General features: G+C 47.0%; 1 protein-coding gene across 1 annotated transcript in view; it reads left to right on the top strand.

The window, feature by feature from the left end:
- The first annotated feature begins 10,404 nt into the window (after window positions 1-10,404).
- Window positions 10,405-20,703, top strand: part of tada1 (transcriptional adaptor 1) — an 82,171-nt gene continuing 71,872 nt past the window's right edge. The window contains exon 1 of the mRNA XM_038794975.1: window positions 10,405-10,599. Within this exon, the coding sequence (XP_038650903.1) occupies window positions 10,526-10,599 (74 nt within the window). The 5' untranslated portion in view covers window positions 10,405-10,525. The remainder of the gene's footprint in view (window positions 10,600-20,703) is intronic.

Here is a 20,703-nt window from a genome sequence, read left to right as displayed (position 1 = left end):
GATATGCAGTAGCATATCATCGACATATAGGGACACTCTATGTTCCATCCTCCCCCCCACTATCCCCTTCCACAGCCTCAAACGCAATTCCACATCACTATCCTTAGCGCAATGGCTAAGGATTCTATAGCCAATGCAAACAACAGCGGGGGACATAGGGCACCCCTATCTCATACCCCGGTGCAGTGCAAAGTACCCCAAGTTCATGCTGTCAGTGCGAACACTCGCCATCCACTCCTTGTACAACAGTTGCACCCACGCCACAAACGTCAGCCTAATTCTAAATCTCTCCATTACCACCATCAAGTAACCCCACTCTACTCGATCAAATGTCTTCTCTGCATCCAGCGCTACCACCAACTCTGTCTCCTTTCCCACTGCCGGAGATAGGATCACATTCAGAAATCTCCTCACTTTCGAGAACAGCTGCTTTCCCTTCATGAACCCCGCCTGATCCTCCCCAATCACCTCTGGAAGACATCCTTCCAGCCTTGAAGCCAGCAGCTTTGCCAATACCTTGGCATCTACTTTCAGTAGGGATGTGGACCTATATGACCCACACTCTACTGGGTAACTAACCTTTTTTAGCATCAGCGAAATCGAAGCCAGCTCATCATATGCAGCAAGACAACCCTGCACATCGCATTCTCAAACATTCCCACCATCAGCTGGGTTCACTTTTCCTTAAATTTCTTATAGAATTCAACTGCAAACTCATCAGGTCCCTCTGCCTTCCCTGCCTGCATCCTTCCAATTGCCTCCTTCATCTTGTGCTCCTCCACTGACCCCTCCAAGCCTGCTCTATCCTCCTCACCCAGCCTTCGATACTGCAAACCATCCAGGAACTCCCTCTTCTCCTGCACCTCCTCTGGTGGCTCCAATCTGTGTAGATCCATATAAAACTCCTTGAGTACTTTATTGACCAGCTCCGGGGCCACTACCAACTTCCCCATCCTTTCCCGTATCTGGACTATCGCCCTCTCCACTGCCTCCCTCCGGAGCTGCCAGACAGCATGCAGCTTGCCATCTCCCCATACTCGTAGACCGTTCCCCCCCCCCCCCCCCACCACCACCACCACCACCCCCCTCACCCTTCTCAACTGGTGCACCACTTTTCCTGTGGACAATGGTCGAACCTCACCTGCAGCTCCTTCCTCTTGGACAAGAGGGCCAGGTTCCCCGTGTCTCCCATCCACCTCCAGGATCTCCTCTTTCTATTTTTGCTGCTCCTCACTCTCCCCCTTCTCCATCTTAGCTTTGAACGAGATCACCGTCCCCTCACCACTGCCTTCAGAGCCTCCCAAACCACCTACCCATGCAGTGAAATCCCACATATTACTAGATCACCTTCCCGATCTGATCACAAGAGCTCTGGTCCACTAGCAACCCCACGTCCATTCTCCACCCCGGGATCTGGACCATCCCCTTCTCCAAAACAACATCCACCCAGTGCAGAGCATGGTACAAAATCACTATTGCTGACCCCCCCCCACTATCAACTTGTGGGTATCCAAATCCGGAATGGCACTCAGCACCCTCTTCACAAACCGTGCATCATCCCAGTTGGGGCCATATGTGCTTGCCAGTGCCACCAACCTCCCCTCTAGCGTTCCCGTCACTATCACGTATCTGCCAGCCTGGTCCGCCACCACCATCTGGAACCTCATTCTTTTATCCACCAATACTGCCAGCCCCCCCCCCCCCCCGCCCCACCCCGAGCACTACTATCAAACCCCGGTGGAGAATCTGATGCAACCAACCCTTCCAAAGCCTCACCAGTTCCTTTGCCCTAAGACTGGTCTCCTGCGACGTCACCACATCAGCCTTGAAGCTCTTTAAGTGTGTAAAAAACCTCGATCTCTTCACGGGCCCCCCTAACCCCCTCAAATTCCACGTCACCATTCTAACCGGGTTGGGGGGAGGGGGTCTCTCACTGCCCCCCCCTCCTATCTGCCATCATCATAACCCCAGGCCCTGCCCTTCGTGCCTGACCCACCCCTCCCTTTGTTACTGTCGAACCCCTCCTCCCTCCCAGAATCCCCCCATCCACTCTCTCTTGCAAACACCTCTCCCAGTATCGATCCCATCCCCCACTTTTCACACCTCCCAGGCCCATCGAAACCTATTCGACCAGGTTCCAACAAACGCAGCCTCTTCCCCTCACCACACTCCCATTCCCTAGCCAACCTTCGCTTGCTAGTACGGAGTCACCTGCCCAAGCACCCCTCCTCCCAATCCCCTCTCCCATGACCCAGTCACTAAAAACAAAGACAATCAAACAAAGCCAGTGCAAAAGCCGTGCCCCAGAAAACCGCCATAGCCCCAAAGCCCAATCTAATTGTAACCAACTGTAAGCTATAACAAAGATAAACTACCCATCCCTATTCAACCCTAAAACCCTGCTGTTCCCCGCACCAATACAGAACACAACACAACCCAAAATGAGAGATAAAGACTAAACACAATCCCCATCCCCTCAGTCCAAGTCCTAACCCCACTCCCACTTCTCATTTCAGTCCCAGTCCTTCGGCCTTCATGAACGCCTTTGCCGCCTCCACCGTCTCGAAGTAGAAGTCTCTCGAATTGTAGGTCACCATCAGCTTCACCGGGTTGACCATGCCAAACCTCACGCAGTTACTGTAAAGTGCCGCCTTGCCCATCCGAAGGCCGCCCGCCTTCTCGCTTGCTCCATCGTCAAGTCTTGGTATATTTGAATACCAAAAGCTTCCCACTTCACCTCATGCCTTTGCTTCACCCAACTCAGGACCTTCTCCTTAACATGAAACTTGTGAAAACAAATTATAACTGCTCTCTGTGGAACGTTTGCTTCCGGCTTGCTTGCTTCCGTCTCCTCTTGCTTCCGTACCTCGACTAATGTATTCAACACTGCCGCCTCTACCCAATCCTTCATCGCAGCCATTATCTCCTTTTGCAGCACCTCCATATGTTTAGCGAACTGCCTCTCGAATTCTCCAGCCATCACCTCAGTCAGCGCCTCCATTGTGAGGGGCACGGCCCCACCCGGCGATCCAGCCTCCACCATCTTTCCTGCTGCCAGGCTGAACCATTCACCCGACGGTGAACTTTCAGTCACCCCCTTCTTCCCAACAGCTTTTTTCTCGGTTTTCGACATTCCGCACCTTCCTTATGCTTTCCTGTACCAGTTTATTCAAAAAACGCCCCTGAAACCGGGCATTAAAGTCCAAAAACCAGAGTCTCGAGCAGGAGCCACCCATCGTGTGACTTTCAGCTATTTGCTGCCACCGGATGTCTGCATGGGGTGAAAAGTGACAAGTAAAATTCTCACACACAAGTGCCAGGCAATTACCATCTCCAACAAGGCATAATCTAACCATTACCCATTGACATTCAATGGTATTACCATTCCTGAATCCCCTACTGTCAACATCCTGGGGACTTACCATTGACTAAAAACTGAACTGGACCAGCCAGCTAAATAATGTGGCTATCAGAGCAGGTCAAAGGCTAGAAATATACAGTGAGTAACTCAGCTCCTGACTCCACAAAGACTGTCCATCATCTACAAGGCACAAGTCAGGAGTTGCCTTGATCAGAGCAGCTCCAACAATACTCAAGAAACTCGACATCATCCAGGATAAAGCAGCCCACTTGATTAGCACCCCAGCCACAACCCACAGCATTTACGCCCTCAGTGGCAGCAGTGTGTGCCATCTGTAAGATGTAACTTGCCAAGACTCTTTTGACAGTGCCTTCCAAACATGGATCCTTGAAGGACAAGAGCAGCAGATGCATGAGAAAATCACCACCTGGAGCGTGACATGGAGTTCTCCTCCATGTCACGCTCCATACTGACGTGGAAATATATCAGCGTTCCTTTTTTAAAAATAAATTTAGATTATCCAATTATCTTTTCCAATTAAGGGGGCAATTTAGTGTGGCCAATCCACCTACTCTGCACATTTTTGGATTGTGGGGGCGAAACCCACGCAGACACGGGGAGAATGTGCAAACTCCACACGGACAGTGACCCAGAGCCGGGATCGAACCTGAGACCTCAGCGCCGTGAGGCGGTTGTGCTAACCACTAGGCCACCGTGCTGCCCTATATCAGCGTTCCTGCATTATTGCTGGTTCAAAAACCTGGAACTCCCTTCTTAACTGCACTGTGGGTATACCTACACTACATGGACTGAGACGGTTCAAGAAGTGGCTCATCACCACATTTTCAAGGGCAATTAGGGATGGGCACTAAATGCAAGCCTAGCCAGTGACACCCACATCCCGTAAATGAATAACTGTCTGTATATTCTAGCATTTGATAATTTAATAAATCTAGTATTGTAATTTCTGCTATTTACCTTAGTAAAGCATTAGCATTCTCATCTCTGAATCAGAAAATTCTGCATATGCCTGGAGGATAAATTTGAGGCCTGAACCGTTTAGAAGGGAACGCTGCTTCCCTGGAGGTACAGTTTGGATGAAAACTGAAACTGAAGTCCCCCTCTTCTGATCTGCTGGATTTAAAAGGGAAAAAAAAGTAGAGTGCAAAGTGCTCCTGATGCTCAGTCCAATATTGCAAGATATGTGGCACTTCCTGGAAGAGATACGGAAAATGGAAAAAGGAGGAGGGATTACCCTGACAATGAACAATGAGGTAAAGAGAATTGCAAGCAAGGATGTTAGTTTGGAAAATCAAGATGTAGAACCTGGGTAGAGGTAAGAAATAATAAGCAATCCATATTGTGATCGTGATGAATGGCAGAGCAGGCTCGTAGGGCCAAAAGGCCTCCTCCTACTCCTATCTTCTATCTATGTACCTATGTATATGCGGGAGTTGTTTATAGGCCTCCAACAGCAGTTTTGGTGTTCTTGACTTTGGAAGCATCAGAGTGAATGAAGGGATCAGTGGATCTGATTGGCCTTTAAGAATAAATATCAATGCATGGCATTAGTGAAACTACATCTGGAAGACTATGTGTAGTTTTGGTCTCCTTTAACTAAGGAAGGACATACTTTACTTGGATGAAGTAAAGGTACACGAGAACGATTCCTCGAATGAGGGGAAATTGCCCGATGAGGAGATGGAGCAGATAAGGCCTATTTTCTGAGGGTTTCAAAGAATGAGAGCTGATATCAATTAAACCGTATAAAATACCTAAGGGTATTTGCTGGGTAAATGCTGGGTAAATGACTGGGTAAATGACTGGGTAAATGCTGAGACGATGTTTCCCCTGGGTGGGGACTCTAGAACTAGGGCTCACAAACAATTTTTGTCTAAAGAGTTGATCATTTAGGACTGAGATGAGAAATGGGAAGGAAGAAGTCAGCAGGAGCGATAGTGAGAGGGGATTCATTAGTTCGGGGAACAGACAGGTGTTTCTGCGGCCGCAGTCTAGACTCCAGGATGGTGTGTTGCCTGCCTGGGGTCAGAGTCAGGAATGTTACACAACAGATGCAGGGCATCCTGAAGGGGGAAGGTGATCAGACAAAGGTCGTGGTACACATTGGTACCAATTATGCAGGTAAAATGAGGGATGAGGCCTTGCATCAAGAATTTAGGGTGTTAGGCAGTAGACTAAAGAGCAGGGCCTCAAAGGTTGTAATCTCTGGATTACACCCAGTGCCACGTGCTAGTGAGTACTGAAATAGGAGAGTAGGGCAGATGAATGTGAGCCTCAAGAGTTGGTGCAGGATGGAGGGATTTAGATTCCTGGATCACTGGGATTGCTTCTGGGGAAGATGGGATCTGTACATGCGGGATGGTCTGCACCTGAACTAGAATGGGACCAACATCCTTGCGGGTAGATTTGCTAGTGCTGTTGGGAGGGGATTCCATCTAGTTCAGCAGGGGGAGGGAACACATAATGTTATTGCAATAGGGATACAGCACGTTGAGTTTCAAGGGAGTAAGGAGCGGCTGGGTGGCCTCTACTTTCATCCTAGTATCACAGGTAAGATAGATGAGTTAAGGGTGTGTATTGACATGTGGAATTATGATGTTGTTGCCATCACAGAGATGTGGTTGAACTGGCAGCTCAACATTCCAGGGCGTAGGATTTTCAGACACCACAGGGAAGGGTGTAAAAGAGGAGGTGGTGTTGCATTGCTAATTAAGGAGTCTGATATTGCAATAAGGAGGGACGATATTATTGAAGGTCTTCTAATGCAACTTTGTGGGTAGAGTTTGGGAATAAAAAGGGGGCAGTCACATTGCTGGGAATGTATTAGCGCACCAAATAGGCAGTGGGCAATCGAGGATCACCTATGTAAACAATTCACTAAGGTGTGTAAAAACAAAAATTCAACTTCCCCAACATTAATTGGGATAGTCACCTTGTAAAGGGTTTAGAGGGGGCAGATTTATTGAAATGTGCTCAAGATAGCTTTTTATATCAATATGTCGAAGATCCAACAGGGAATTGTGCAATGTTGGACCTAGTTCTGGGGAACAAAGTCGGACAGGTATGTAAGGTAGCAGTGGGGGAAAATTTTAATGATAGTCATCATGGCTTTGTCAGAGGGAGGTCACGCATAACACATTTGATTACATTTTTTGAGGAGGTGACCAGGTGTGTAGATGAGGGTCATGCAGTTGATGTAGTTTATATGGATTTCAGCAAAGTATTTGACAAGGTTCCCCATGGGAGGCTGAAAAGGAGGTAAAAGTTAATGCGATCCAGGATAATGTGGCAAGGTGGATCAAAAATTGGCTTAATGATAGGAGACAGGTAGTGGTGGTAGTCCAGTGGCATACCACAGGGATCAGTATTGGGTCCCTGTTGTTTGTGTTATATAAAAACAATATAGAAGAAAATGTGGAGGGAACGATAAGTAAATTTGCAGGTGACACAGAGATTGGCTGGGTCACTGGCAATGAAGAAGAAGGCCTGAGGTTACAGGATGATATAGACGGATGGGTCAGATGGGCAGATCAGTGGCAGATGGAATTTAACCATGAAACGTTTGATGCACTTTGGAAGGAGTAACACGACAAGGCAGTTTTCAATGAATGTGATGCGCTATCAATCGTACTAAAGACTCAAATTGGTACAATAGAGGCTTTATTACAGTTAGATGTTTATCCTCCAACTGCAGCTGGTACAATGGCTGCTCAGGAGAACTCATGCATATTTATACGGCTCCTTGTGGGCAGAGCTAGCCAGCAGGGGCTACCGGTGAACCTGTAGTATAGGTACTACTGTACATCCCCTAATACAGGCACACACACAATTACACAGTGGATCACCACATAATGGCAGGACACGAGGAACAGAGGGATCTTGGGGTACTTGTCCACAGATCCCTGAAGGCAGCAGGACCGGTGAATAGGGTAATTAAAAAGGAATACGGACACTTGCCTTTTTGAGTCGGGGCATAGATTATAAGAGCAGCGAGGTTATGTTGATACTGTACAGGATGTTGGTTGGGACACAGCTGGAATACTGTGTTTAGCTCTAGTCACTGCACTATAGGAAGGATGTGATTGCACTACAGAGGTTGCAAAGGAGATTCACTAGGATGTTGCCTGAGATGGAATATTTTAGCTGTGGGGAGAGGCTGCATAAGCTTGGGTTGTTTTCTTTGGAGGAAAGGAGGCTTAGAGGGGGCCTGATTGAGGTGCATAAGATTATGAGGGTGGATAGAAAGCAGCTGTTCCCCTTAGCTGAAGAGTCAACAACAAGGGGGCATAATTTTAAGGTGAAAGGCAGGTGGTTTAGAGGGGATTTGAGGAAAATAAACTCCACCCAGAGGATGGTGGGAATCTGGAATGCACTGCCTGGAAGTGTGGTTGAGTCAGGAAACCTCACAATCTTTAAAATGTTCTTGGATGAGCACATGAAATCAAATAACATTCAAGGTTATGGGTCAAGTGCTCGGAAGTGGGATTAGTGCAGATTTAAAGTAGTCTTTTGTCGGTGCAGGCTTTGATGTGCCAAAGGCCTCTTCTCTACTGTATGATTCTATGGTTCATAGGGCTGTGAACCTGTGGGCCTGGCATCCAGCCGGATATGGAGGCTGACAGAATGGAAGATGCCTGTGTGCTCTAGCATTGTGTGCAAGATTTTTAAAAAGTCAATAGATAAGCAACAGTTCTCACCCCATCCATGCCAACCAGCAGCATGGTAGCATTGTGGTTAGCACAAATTGCTTCACTGCTCCAGGGTCCCTGGTTCGATTCCCGGCTTGTGTCACTGTCTGTGCGGAGTCTGCACGTTCTCCCCGTGTCTGCGTGGGTTTCCCCAGGGTGCTCCGGTTTCCTCCCTCAGTCCAGGATGTGCTGGTTAGGTGGATTGGCCCTGCTAAATTGCCCTTAGTGTCCAAAAAAGGTTAAGTGGGGGTTACTAGGTTACAGGGATAGGGTAGAGACGTGGGCTTGAGTGGGGTGCTCTTTGTAAGGGCCAGTACAGACTCAATGGGCCAAATGGCTTCCTTCTGCACTGTAGATTCTATGATCTATAACCAATACTATCTCATTCCTTCCACCCACCCCATAATCCCTCATACCTTTCACGCCAGCCTATGACTGTTTACCACTCCCCTGGCCCATTATACTTTTCATCCAATTTATGCCCCTCTACCAACCCCATAACCATTTATAGCTCCTATGCCGATTCAGGCCAACCAATGCCCCCTACCTATCACCCTTTGCCCTTATTTACCATGTCAACTCCTCCAGTTTTCACCACGGACTTACATCAGGATCCATGCTGAGATAAAATTTAAAAAAGCTCAAATGTTTATTACAGATCTTATTTTTAAAATAAATTATTCACAAAAACATTCACAACACTTACATTCCTTCAACTACATTCCTTTAAAACAAATGTTTCATTCAACTGTTGGATCCCTTATAAAACAAGCACTAAATTCATAGTTCCACCTCAAATACTCTTGGAGCTGTCAATATAACTGTGTGATGGAAGGCACCCCATTGTGATAACGGTAGGTTGTGAAATCAATCATACAGCACTAACCGAATAATGGTAGCCCTCAGTCTTAGGGAATTAGACAAAGCAAAATAGCAAGTAATGATTTTTTAAACTCTCCAGATTTAAAGTGCAGGAATTTTAAATGCCTTCACAGCATGACAGTTGCCTTTGCCAGTTCATTTTGACACTTCCACTTGACACTTGTGACATTTCCAATGAGCTTGGCAGTTAATGCGTGTATGTGCTTTTTACACACATTCTAGCCTACTTTTAACAATCCAAAGGGACACCTGATCTCCCCTGGGGCTATATCCAAAATTACCATCTCCAAAGGCTTCCAGAAAGTTCAGACCTACTATTATCAGGTCTAAGCTATGTGTGTCTTGTTTCACACATATGGGTCACCAGCATCACTCGAGTGGAGGCAGCTGCTGTTTTATATGTCCCCCACAACCTGGCTTTCTCACTACTTTAAGGTAGAGAGTCCAACTGCTGATCCTTTACGCAAGGTTCTTTTCTTCCCCCTCCCTTGCATCCCTTCCCAGCTTCCTTCTTAGCCTCCAAGCTACAAGTCCAACTCCATTTGCTTCACAACCCTCCAGCCAGCACACTGTGACCATTCAACATTCATCCTCTCTCGCTCTACAACTCATGCTGCCAGTAAACCTGGGAGAAACATCGGGCATGTACTCTGCGGAGCTGAGGTGAAAGATCAACATGATCTTCTGGAATGGCAGAGCAGCCTTGAAGAGCCAAATGTCTTTCAAATGCGGCAGTAAACATAGGTCCCATTTGATCTTTTGGATGAAATGTGAACAGCCCCCCGCCAATGTTCAAAAGGGGCACATGAAGTTTGCCCCAGTATCCTGGCCAACATTCATCCTGAAACCAATACCACTCAAAGGGATGTCTGCCCATCTATCCCATTATTCTTTGCGGGAGCTTGTTTGGTACAGATTGCAGCTGCCTAATATTAGATCTGGGAATAACTGCTTCAAAAGAGCTTTGGTTGGGAAAGATTTTGGGGACATCGTAAAAGCATGAAAGTCGCAGGATTTTTACTCTGGCTGGATACTTTCAGAATGGTCAATAATCTCATCCCTCTGGTGCCTTCGTGGGGAGGTTAGTGACAGGGTTACAATGTCCTATTCTGCTCCAGTTGGTGGTGCCTGGCTCCAAGGGTCCATCCCTGAGCTGGTCCTCCAGGCCACCAGGGGGCGAGTCAGAGCGTGGCCTTCAGACCGGCATGGGGCTGGATTGAACAGTTCCTTCAAGCGGCAAGGGGAGAGATTGAGCGGATCCTCCAATCCAGCAGGGGGGTGGATTGCGGGGGTAGTCCTCCAGGCCGGCAGGGAGTGAGGTTTGAGCGGGTCATCCAAGCCGACACAGGGCGGGATTAAGCGGGTCTTCCAGACCGGCAAAAGGGGCTGGATTGAACAGGTCCTCCGGGCCGGGAGTAGATTGAACGGGTCCTCCAGACCGGCAGGGGGCGGGATTGAGCGGGTCCTCCAGACCGGCAGGGGGCGGGATTGAGCGGCTCCTCCAGCGACTTTGTGTAAACGCCTTCAGGCGGTGAGGAGAAGCAGTAACTGTTCCGTCAATTCCTTCCTGGACATGGCGACTCACATCAACGAGCTGGAGGCCGCGAAAAAGACCCTGACGGAGGCGTTAGGCGAGAATGTGAAGCAGTGAGTGGGGCTGAGGCGGGGGCGGTGCTGCTGCTACTGGAGCCTGGGGCCACTCAAAGCCGCCATTAACATTAACCCTTTTATGGCTATCTGCTGGCCGGCTTTACTATCACTGCCTGGGCCCTGCGGCCATCCTCTGGGTGGTGGGGGGCCCTTTTAATTATAATTTAAATCCAGCAGCAGAGCGAGCCCAGGCCTGGAAGGTGTGTGTCTTGAAGCTGACACCTCTGTCTGCAGGCAGCTGCCCCTGCTCTCTCTGGAGTTCAAAAGGCACAGATCTGACCCTCCACTATCCTTTTTTTGCATCAGTGCTGATTTATTTTTTGATATAGACCAGAGGTTTAGGTAATGAATGGGTCTAATGTGCACCGATAGGGGCAGTTTTTATTTTTAAAAAGTACTCAAATAATTAGGAAACAATAGATCACATTGGATAATGCTTGAGTCTATTTGGTGACTATTAATTTAAAAAGTTTTAGTTTTCAACATCGCAAACTCAAGATGGGGAAGGGTCTTTATTTTCCCCCAATAAATGTTAGTCATGCTAAATGAGAGTGCACTGACACCTCATAGAGTTTTCCATCAAACTCTCATTTAGCCTGGTTAATAGCTTTAAATTGAAAGAAAATCGAAGAGCGTGTCCATTAGAATACAACATCCTAAAAGTGCTCTTTCCAGGAGCCGGTGCAGACTCGATGGGCCGAATGGCCTCCTTCTGCACTGTAAATTCTATAAATATTAGAACAATTCAACAAGGTTTTTTACAAAAGGGAAATCTTGTTTGATAAATGTATTTGTGTTTTGAGGATATACCTAATAGGGTAGATAAAGAGGAGCCAGATTTCCAAATGGCATTCGATGAGATGCTGCACAAAAGGGTAGTGTCTTTAAGACAGAAATTGATTAAATTCTTGATTTCTCGAGGAATTAAGGGCTATGGGGAGAGAGCGGGTAAATGGAGTTGAAATCAACCATGATTGAATGGTGGAGTGGACTCGATGGGCCGAATGGCCTTACTTCCGCTCCTATGTCTTATGGTCTTATAAGTGCCCATGGAGCTGGGGGTAATATATTAGCATGGTTAAAGGTTCATAGAAAGGAAGCAGGGAGAGACCTTTAAACTGGATTTTTTCAAAGTGGCAGACTGACTAGTGGAATGCTGCAAAACTGATGTTGGGGTGTAGTTATTTACAATCTATATGCATGAATTAGACAAGAGAGTAATGTATTTACATTTGCTGATTGTACAAAACTAGATGGAAAGGTAAACTGTGGGGAGGCTGCAGAGATGAAGACAGGTTTAGTCAATGGGCAATAAGATGGCAGATGGGATATAATGTGAAGTCATTCACTTTGGTTACAAGAATGGAGAAGCAGAATATTTATTTTAAAGTTGCAAAACTTGTAATGTTGATGTTTGGGTGTGTTCATACAAGGATCACTGAAAGTTAGCATGCAAGTACAGCAAGCAATTATGAAGGCAAATAGAAAGCTGGCCTTTATAGCAATTGGAGTCCAGGAATAAAGAAGTCTTTTTACATTTGTACTGAGTTTTGGTGAGACCACATTTGGAGCACTGTATGTTTTTTTGGTCTCCTTATTAAGGGAAGGATATACTTGCATTGATGGTATAGCAAAGTTTCACTAAATTGCCCCCTCGGATGAGTGGGGTTGTCCTATGATGGGAGGCTAAGGAAATTGGGCTAATATTCTCTGGAGTAAGAATGGGGGGCGATCTCATTGAAACATCCAAAATTATGAAGCAGCTTGATAGAGTAGATGTTAAGAGACTTTCCACTGCAGGGGGAGACTAAAACATGGCCACAGTCTCAGGATATGGGGGCCAATCATTTAGGACTGAGATGTCGAAAAGTTACTTTACTCTAAGAGTTGTGAATCTTTGGAATTCTCTACCACACAGGATTGTCGAAGTTCCATCTTTGAATACTATTTGCAATTTGTATTTTATTATGAGAAGGGATGTTCACTGAAGCCAGAAGCAAGAATTCCAATACCACTTGTAGATTTTAAATGTTCAATTAATACATTTATGAACAAAATTAAAACCAGATTACAATTACACAGTTAAAAGTATTTCACAAAAGATTTCTGCCGAGTTCCCTGCACAGCCAAAACACACTATTACAGGCAACAGTCCATTTAGATTCTTAATTCATAAAAAGATCCAGGAATGCTACGACAACACATCCAATGTTGCCAAAGGAGAGGTATTTCATAAGACTTCACCCTCTCTTACTTCGCTTTCAGGAGCAGACAAGCACTTTCCTGAGAATGGCCAAAGCTCACTTTGTTTCTTTCACAGTTCTCTCGAAACACAGCTCATTACATGCCCACTCTCTACCCATAAAGCCTACAATCCTTCCTTAAGTATGTTTTAAACCCCATTTTTCCTAACTTTCTTAATAATAATCTTTATTGTCACAAGTAGGTTTACATTGCAATGAAGTTACTGTGAAAAGCCCCTAGTCACCACATTCTGACGCCTGTTCGGGTGCACAGAGGGAGAAAACAGTCTTTTCAGGACCTGTGGGAGGAAACCGGAGCATACTGAGGAAACCCACGCAGACACAGTGGACTAATAACAGCGAACAAGGCCAGCAGCATGCGTTCCATTCCCGTAACAGCTGAGAATTCTGAATTCTCCCCGTGTACCCGAATAGGCAACGGAATGTGGCGGCTAGGGGCTTTTCACAGTAACTTCATTGCAGCGTTAATGTAAGCCTACTTGTGACAATAAAGATGATTTATTTATTTAATTTAAATTTTTTATGTTGCTCGGTGCTCTATCTTATCTTTGTGGATCTCCACTTCAAATGCTTACTTTTACACATAATCCCTTTCAATGATAAGTTTTACAGTCTAACTGTTTTCAATTTAATTAAATTAGTCACACATATCCACATACTCCCTATTTCACAGTATACCATAAGTGATATTGGAAAAATGATATTTCTTTACGTCATCACATGTTTTTAAAAAATATTTTTATTTTATAAATTTAGACCATCCGATTCTTTATTTCCAGTTAATGAGCAATTTAGCATGGCCAACCTACCTACCTTGCACATCTTTTTAGGTTGTGGGGGTGAGACCCATGCAGACACGTCAAGAATGTGCAAACTCCACATGGACAGTGACCCGGGGCCGGGATTGAACTCGGGTCCTCAGCGCCGTGAGGCAGCAGTGCTAACCACTGTGCTACCATGCTGCTCCATGTCTCCTGTTTGTGTAAAGACTTTCCATGAATTATTTTATTGATCATTACTGTTCCAGGCTCACCCTCTCCAAACGCAGTCATCTCCTGGTCCGAACTATGTAACACCCTTCACACTGACCATCTTCTTCTATCTTGTACAAATTCCAACTCATTTGGACTCTTCGCCCCTAACACCCTTACCATGTCTGCATTATGCATGAATTTAATGTGGGTGTGTTAACCAGTGCACTGGGAAAGGAAATTCAAACCCCTGCTCCACATGTTGCTTGTCGTTAATTCATCAGCTTTATTTCACCACTGTGTGACTCTGCAGTCAAAGTCAATGGTTTTCTATTGCATTTCTCTTTCTTGTTACTTTTCTGGTGTTCATTGCTAATTTATCATTTATACTCCACAAATTATACAGGAATACAGTTATTTAGAATGCATAAAAATCTAAGGAAAATACTCTATCCTTGCACAACAACATATCATGGATAGATTTCACTTCAGTGGTGACCCATTTAGCCTCCTGGCGTCAAAACTTTACCAATCTTTCTGTGCTGATTCCAGACTGAGATCCCAAAGATGAGAGCGCGTATTCTAACCCATTAAGTTCCAAATTGTAATAGTTTATTCTTGATTGTATTGAAGATTTTTATGTGTGCCAACAAACATGACTTATACAATAATTTGAACTAAGCTGTGGAAATGTTGTGCTAATCGAGCAACTTTAAGTGAAGAGAAGTTGACTGTAGTCAAAAAGTTGACTGTAGTCAAAAAGTTGACTGTAGTCAAAAAGTTGACTGTAGTCAAAAAGTTGACTGTAGTCAAAAAGTATCATCTACCTTCAGCTAGAGAGATAAAATTGTTTGACTCCCAAGATTTTGTCAAAATATGATTGTTTGCCTTTGGTGACCTGTGAGTTCACGATTTAACCAAAGTCACAGATGGCAATCTCTGGTGGTGCATTATCCTTTCACATCCTCCTTGATTCCAATGAAGCCTTTGCCATAACTAGCCACTCTATCTTCCTCCAATGCCTTTGCTTCATTGTCTAATTAAGTGGTACAGTCATGCTTCCTTCTGATCCGGGATGGATCCAACAATTCCTCTCTTCCTGCCCATTTCCTCCGATTACCCCAAGGGTTTATCCTTCGCCATCTCCTTTTCCTTATCCATACATTGTTCCTTAATGACATACTCTGCAAACATAAGGTTACCTTCCACATGTATGATGGTGATACCTAGCTCCAACAATCCATCACCTCTCCAGCTTCCTTCATTTGTCAGACTGGTTGTCTAATTTTCAGTCTTGATGGACTACAAATTTCTCCAGCCAAACTTAGTGAATACTGAATCCACTATCTGCTAACCTCGCCACAAAACTTGTATCCTTGTCAGTGGCTCCCATCGTTCTCCCTGGCCCACTGTATCAGCCTTCCATCTGACTCCCAATTGAGCTTCTGACTTCCTCTCTGTAGCCCAACCACCATTGAAACCCTCATCTATGCCTTTGTCACCCCTGTGCTCCACTATTCCAATCCTGCCCCATCCGATAATTTCCATAAACCTCTGCTCATCCGAATTTCATTGACTAGTTTCTATCTTGCACGAAGCTCCACTCATCTCTGTCTCCCTGCTGATCTTTTGAATTTAAACTTCTAATTTTTACATTGAATCTCTTCAAGGACCTACATTACCTCACTATTCCCTATCACTGTAACATTCTTTAGCCTTACAAGCCCACGACACCACTCAAATTTCTGTTTCTCTGACCCTGACCATGTTTTGTACGCTCACCCCCTTCACTTTGCTCCACAACTGACCGCTACGTAAGGTCGGCAACCTGCATGTCCTCCCTAAACCCTATGCTTTGCTTTGTTTAAGATCCTTAAAAGTCCATCTCCCCTTGCAAATCGTTCAGTCATCCTTCCCAGATTCTTCTTCTTTGGCTTGGTATCCATTGTTTTTGATTGAGCCTCTAAGATTCACCTTGCAACATTTTTCAACATTAGAATTCTAGAAATGCTGCAACACAGACTGAGGCCACTTGACCTTCGGGTCCATACTGGCGGCTCAGTGTAAGAGTCCTGGCTAGTTTCACCCTCTGTAGTTCCACATTTATTTTCCCTTGTAACGATCCTAGTTGATATCATAACTGGACGGGAAGATCCCAGAATGGAACCCTTGCTCAGAAGACCGCAACTTTTATTTATAAAATGTGGAGGAAATGAGTCACGGGGCCGCTGAATTGGACATTCTGAATTCTCCCTCAGTACACCGAACAGGTGATTAGGGAATTTTCACAGTAACTTCATTGCAGTGTTGATGTAAGCCTACTTGTGACATTAATAAAGATTATTATTAATATAAGAAATTATTTTTATTAAACATGAAAAAATTGGATTATAATACAATACTCTTTTATTCCCCATTATCTTAAGAAATACACACAGATTTTAAGATCAACACGGATTGAAAAGTACATTGTAAGCTACAACGGTCTCATTAACACGTAAGGTGACTGTGGTAAGACACTCCTCTCTGAACCCAAGTGAATGTGGATTTCTCCCCAAAATCCCCCCAGATGATTCTTATACCCTGAGCCACTTTGTCTCACTGAACTCCGGCTTCCCCCCGCGTGATTTCAAATTCTGATTTTAAAGGTCACACCTCTGCTGCTTCCATCAAGGTTTCGCTTTCAGGTTTTACACCTTCCCCCTTCAGGTTTCCTTTGGCTTAAAGACTTTTGTACAAACTTTGAGGTCCAGCCACCAATTTCTACAATTATTTCACATAATATTCCCCAAACTGCAGTATTTTCTCACAAACCTTAGCACTACTTTAGATATCTTTCTGGCCTCTCATGATCCAATGTCTTTTCAACTCTTAGTGACCTTACCGAACAGTTATTTGTTCTGGTTCCCAGTTACCCCTATTCCATTAACTCCAGACTTGGAAAATTTCCTTAATTTCTCAAATTTCCTTAACCAGCTGGACTTTAGGTTTCTGTCAACTGTTTTCTTAACCGTTACTCCGTAGGTTAGATGGATTGGTCATGATAAATTGCTCTTAGTGTCCAAACATCTGCAGGTTAGGTGGGGTTACAGGGATAGGGGAGTGGGCCTAGGAAGGGTACTCTTTCAGAGGGTTGGTGCAGACTCGATGAACCAAAGGACCTCCTGCGTTGTAGGGATTTTATGTATGGCTTTACTTCTAGTAAGGCTGAGAGTGATGTTCCCTCTTTAGCCTTGTAAAACAAACTGTTTAATAATAATAATATTTATTGCCACAAGTAGGCATAAATTAACACTGTAATGAAGTTACTTTGAAAAGCCGCTAATCGCCACTTTCCAGCGCCTGTTCGGGTACACGGAGGGAGAATTCAGAATGTCCAAATGACCTAGCAGCACGTCTTTCGGGACTTGTGGGAAGAAACCGGAGCACCCGGAGGAAACTCACGAGAACACGGGGAGAACATTTCTGGCAGAGCTGTGAAAGCTCCTATCTCCAACTGCAATCAAATTAGCTAAACTAAAGCTTCTCTACCTTGCAAGGCCCCAATTGCCTGGTTATTTACTCTGCATGCCATAGCCCTCTCTTTTTTTTAAAAAAAAATAATTTTTATTGGAATTTTTTACAGAAAATATAACAACAAGTATAGTAAAAAGCAGTAATATGCAACTAACAGCCCCATAACACCCACAATTCCCCCCCATACTGTAACATCACATGTATCACATTCCCCCCCCCCCCCCCCAAACAAGAGAACTTAACCATAAATTAAAATTAGATAAATCAAATTTAAATAAAATAAGCCAACATAATCAACGTGTCCCCCCCACCCCCCCGGGTTGCTGCTGCTACTGTCCCAGTACCCTATCGTTGAGCCAGAAAGTCGAGGAAAGGTTGCCACCGTTTAAAGAACCCTTGCACCGATCCTCTCAGGGCGAATTTAACCTTCTCAAGCTTAATGAAGCCCGCCATGTCATTGATCCAGGTCTCCACGCTTGGGGGCCTCGCGTCCTTCCACTGTAGCAAAACCCTTCGCCGGGCTACTAGGGACGCAAAGGCCAGCACACCGGCCTCTTTCGCCTCCTGCACTCCCGGCTCTACCCCAACCCCAAAGATCGCGAGTCCCCATCCTGGCTTGACCCTGGATCCCACCACCCTTGACATCGTCCTCGCCACCCCCTTCCAGAACTCCTCCAATGCCGGGCATGCCCAGAACATATGGGCATGGTTCGCTGGACTCCCCGAGCACCTGGCACACCTATCTTCACCCCCAAAGAACCTACTCATCCTCGTCCCAGTCATGTGGGCCCTATGCAGCACCTTGAATTGGATGAGGCTAAGCTGCGCACACGAGGAGGAAGAATTTACCCTCTCCAGGGCATCAGCCCATGTCCCGTCTTCGATCTGTTCCCCCAGTTCCCCCTCCCACTTCGTTTTCAGCTCCTCTACTGACGTCTCTTCCACCTCCTGCATAAGCTTGTAGATATCGGATATCTTCCCCTCCCCGACCCAGACCCCCGAGAGCACCCTGTCACTCACCCCCTTCGCGGGGAGCGCAGGGAATCCCTCCACCTGCCGTCTAGCAAATGCCTTTACCTGCAGATATCTAAACATGTTTCCCGGCGGGAGCCCAAATTTCTCCTCCAACTCCCCCAGGCTCGCATACCTTCCGTTGATAAACAGGTCCTTCAGCTGTCTAATGCCCGCTCTATACCATCCCCGAAATCCCCCATCCATGTTCCCCGGGACAAACCTATGGTTCCCCCTTAACGGAGCTTCCATCGAGCCCCCCACTTCTCCCCTATGTCGCCTCCACTGCCCCCAAATCTTGAGGGTAGCCGCCACCACCGGACTCGTGGTATACCTCGTGGGAGGGAGTGGCCACGGCGCCGTTACCAGGGCCCCCAGGCTTGTATCCCCACAGGACGCTCTCTCCATCCGTTTCCGTGCTGCCCCCTCCCCCTCCATCACCCACTTACGCACCATCGACACGTTGGCCGCCCAGTAGTACCCCGAGAGGTTGGGCAACGCCAGCCCCCCCCCTTCCCTACTCCGCTCCAAGAAGACCCTCTTCACCCTCGGGGTGCCATGCGCCCAAACAAATCCCATGATGCTGCTGGTCACCCTTTTAAAAAAGGCCCTAGGGATAAAGATGGGCAAGCACTGGAAGAGGAACAAGAACCTCGGGAGAACCGTCATTTTGACGGATTGCACTCTGCCCGCCAGCGATAGCGGCACCATGTCCCACCTTTTAAATTCCTCCTCCATCTGTTCCACTAGTCTGGTGAAGTTAAGCTTATGAAGAGCCCCCCAACTCCTGGCCACCTGCACCCCCAGGTACCTGAAACTCTTCACTGCCCTCCTGAAGGGGAGCCTCCCAATTCCCTCCCCCTGATCTCCCGGGTGCACTACAAATACCTCGCTCTTTCCTAAGTTCAGCTTATAGCCTGAGAAGCCCCCAAATTCCGCTAACAGTTCCATCACCCCCGGCATTCCCCCCTCTGGGTCCGCCACATATAACAGCAGGTCGTCCGCGTACAGCGATACCCGGTGCCCCCCCCCTCCCCCGCACCAGACCCCTCCACTTCCCTGACTCCCTCAACGCCATGGCCAGCGGTTCAATCGCCAGTGCAAAGAGCAGGGGGGACACCCCTGCCTGGTCCCACGATAAAGCCTAAAATACTCCGATCTCCTTCCATTTGTGACTACACTCGCCATCGGCGCCGCGTAAAGCAGCCTCACCCATTTGATGAATCCCTCCCCAAATCCAAACCTCTCCAGCACCTCCCATAGGTACCCCCACTCAACTCTATCAAACGCCTTCTCTGCATCCAGCGCCACCACTATCTCCGCCTCCCCCTCCACTGCCGGCATCATGATAACATTGAGCAGTCTCCGCACATTCGTGTTGAGCTGCCGCCCCTTGACAAACCCTGTCTGATCTTCATGAATTACCTCTGGCACACAATCCTCTATCCTGGTAGCCAGGATCTTTGCCAGCAACTTAGCGTCTACGTTAAGGAGTGAGATAGGCCTATATGATCCGCACTGCAAAGGGTCCTTATCCCGTTTTAGGATCAAAGAGATCAGTGCCCGCGACATCGTCGGGGGCGAAGCCCCCCCCTCCCACGCCTCATTGAAAGTTCGCACCAGCAGGGGACCCACCAGGTCCGCATATTTTTTGTAAAATTCTGCCGGGAACCCGTCCGGCCCCGGGGCCTTACCTGACTGCATTTTCCCGATCCCCCTGACTAGCTCCTCCAACTCTATCGGCGCCCCCAGCCCCTCAACCAGCCTCTCTTGAACCCTTGGGAAACATAGCCTGTTCATGAAGCTCTCCATCCCCTCTCTCCCCCTTGGAGGTTCCGACCGGTACAATCCCTCGTAAAAGTCCCTAAAGACCCCGTTTACTTTTGTCCCCTTCTGCACTACATTTCCACCCCCATCCTTCACTCCCCCAATTTCCCTAGCCGCATCTCGCCAACGGAGCTGATGCGCCAACATCCTGCTCGCCTTCTCTCCATACTCATATACCGCGCCCTGCGCCCTCCTCCACTGTGTCTCCGCCTTTCTGGTGGTCAACAAGTCAAAATTGGCCTGCAACCTGCGCCGTTCTCCCAGCAACCCTTCCTCCGGTGCCTCCGCATATCTCCTGTCCACCTCCAGAAGCTCTCCCACCAGTCTCTCCCTCTCCTTCCTCTCCCTCCTTTCCCTGTGGGCCCGGATGGAGATCAGCTCCCCCCGGATCACTGCTTTCAGAGCCTCCCAGACCATCCCCACCTGGACCTCCCCCGTATCATTGGTATCCAGTTACCCCTCAATGCTTCTCCGAACCCTCTTACACACCTCCTCCTCCGCCAGCATCCCCA

Source organism: Scyliorhinus canicula, chromosome 4 (genome assembly GCF_902713615.1).
Source record: "Scyliorhinus canicula chromosome 4, sScyCan1.1, whole genome shotgun sequence".
Classification (NCBI taxonomy): domain Eukaryota; kingdom Metazoa; phylum Chordata; class Chondrichthyes; order Carcharhiniformes; family Scyliorhinidae; genus Scyliorhinus; species Scyliorhinus canicula.
Note: the sequence above shows the minus strand (reverse complement) of the source record. Positions and strands in the feature narration are given on the sequence as shown.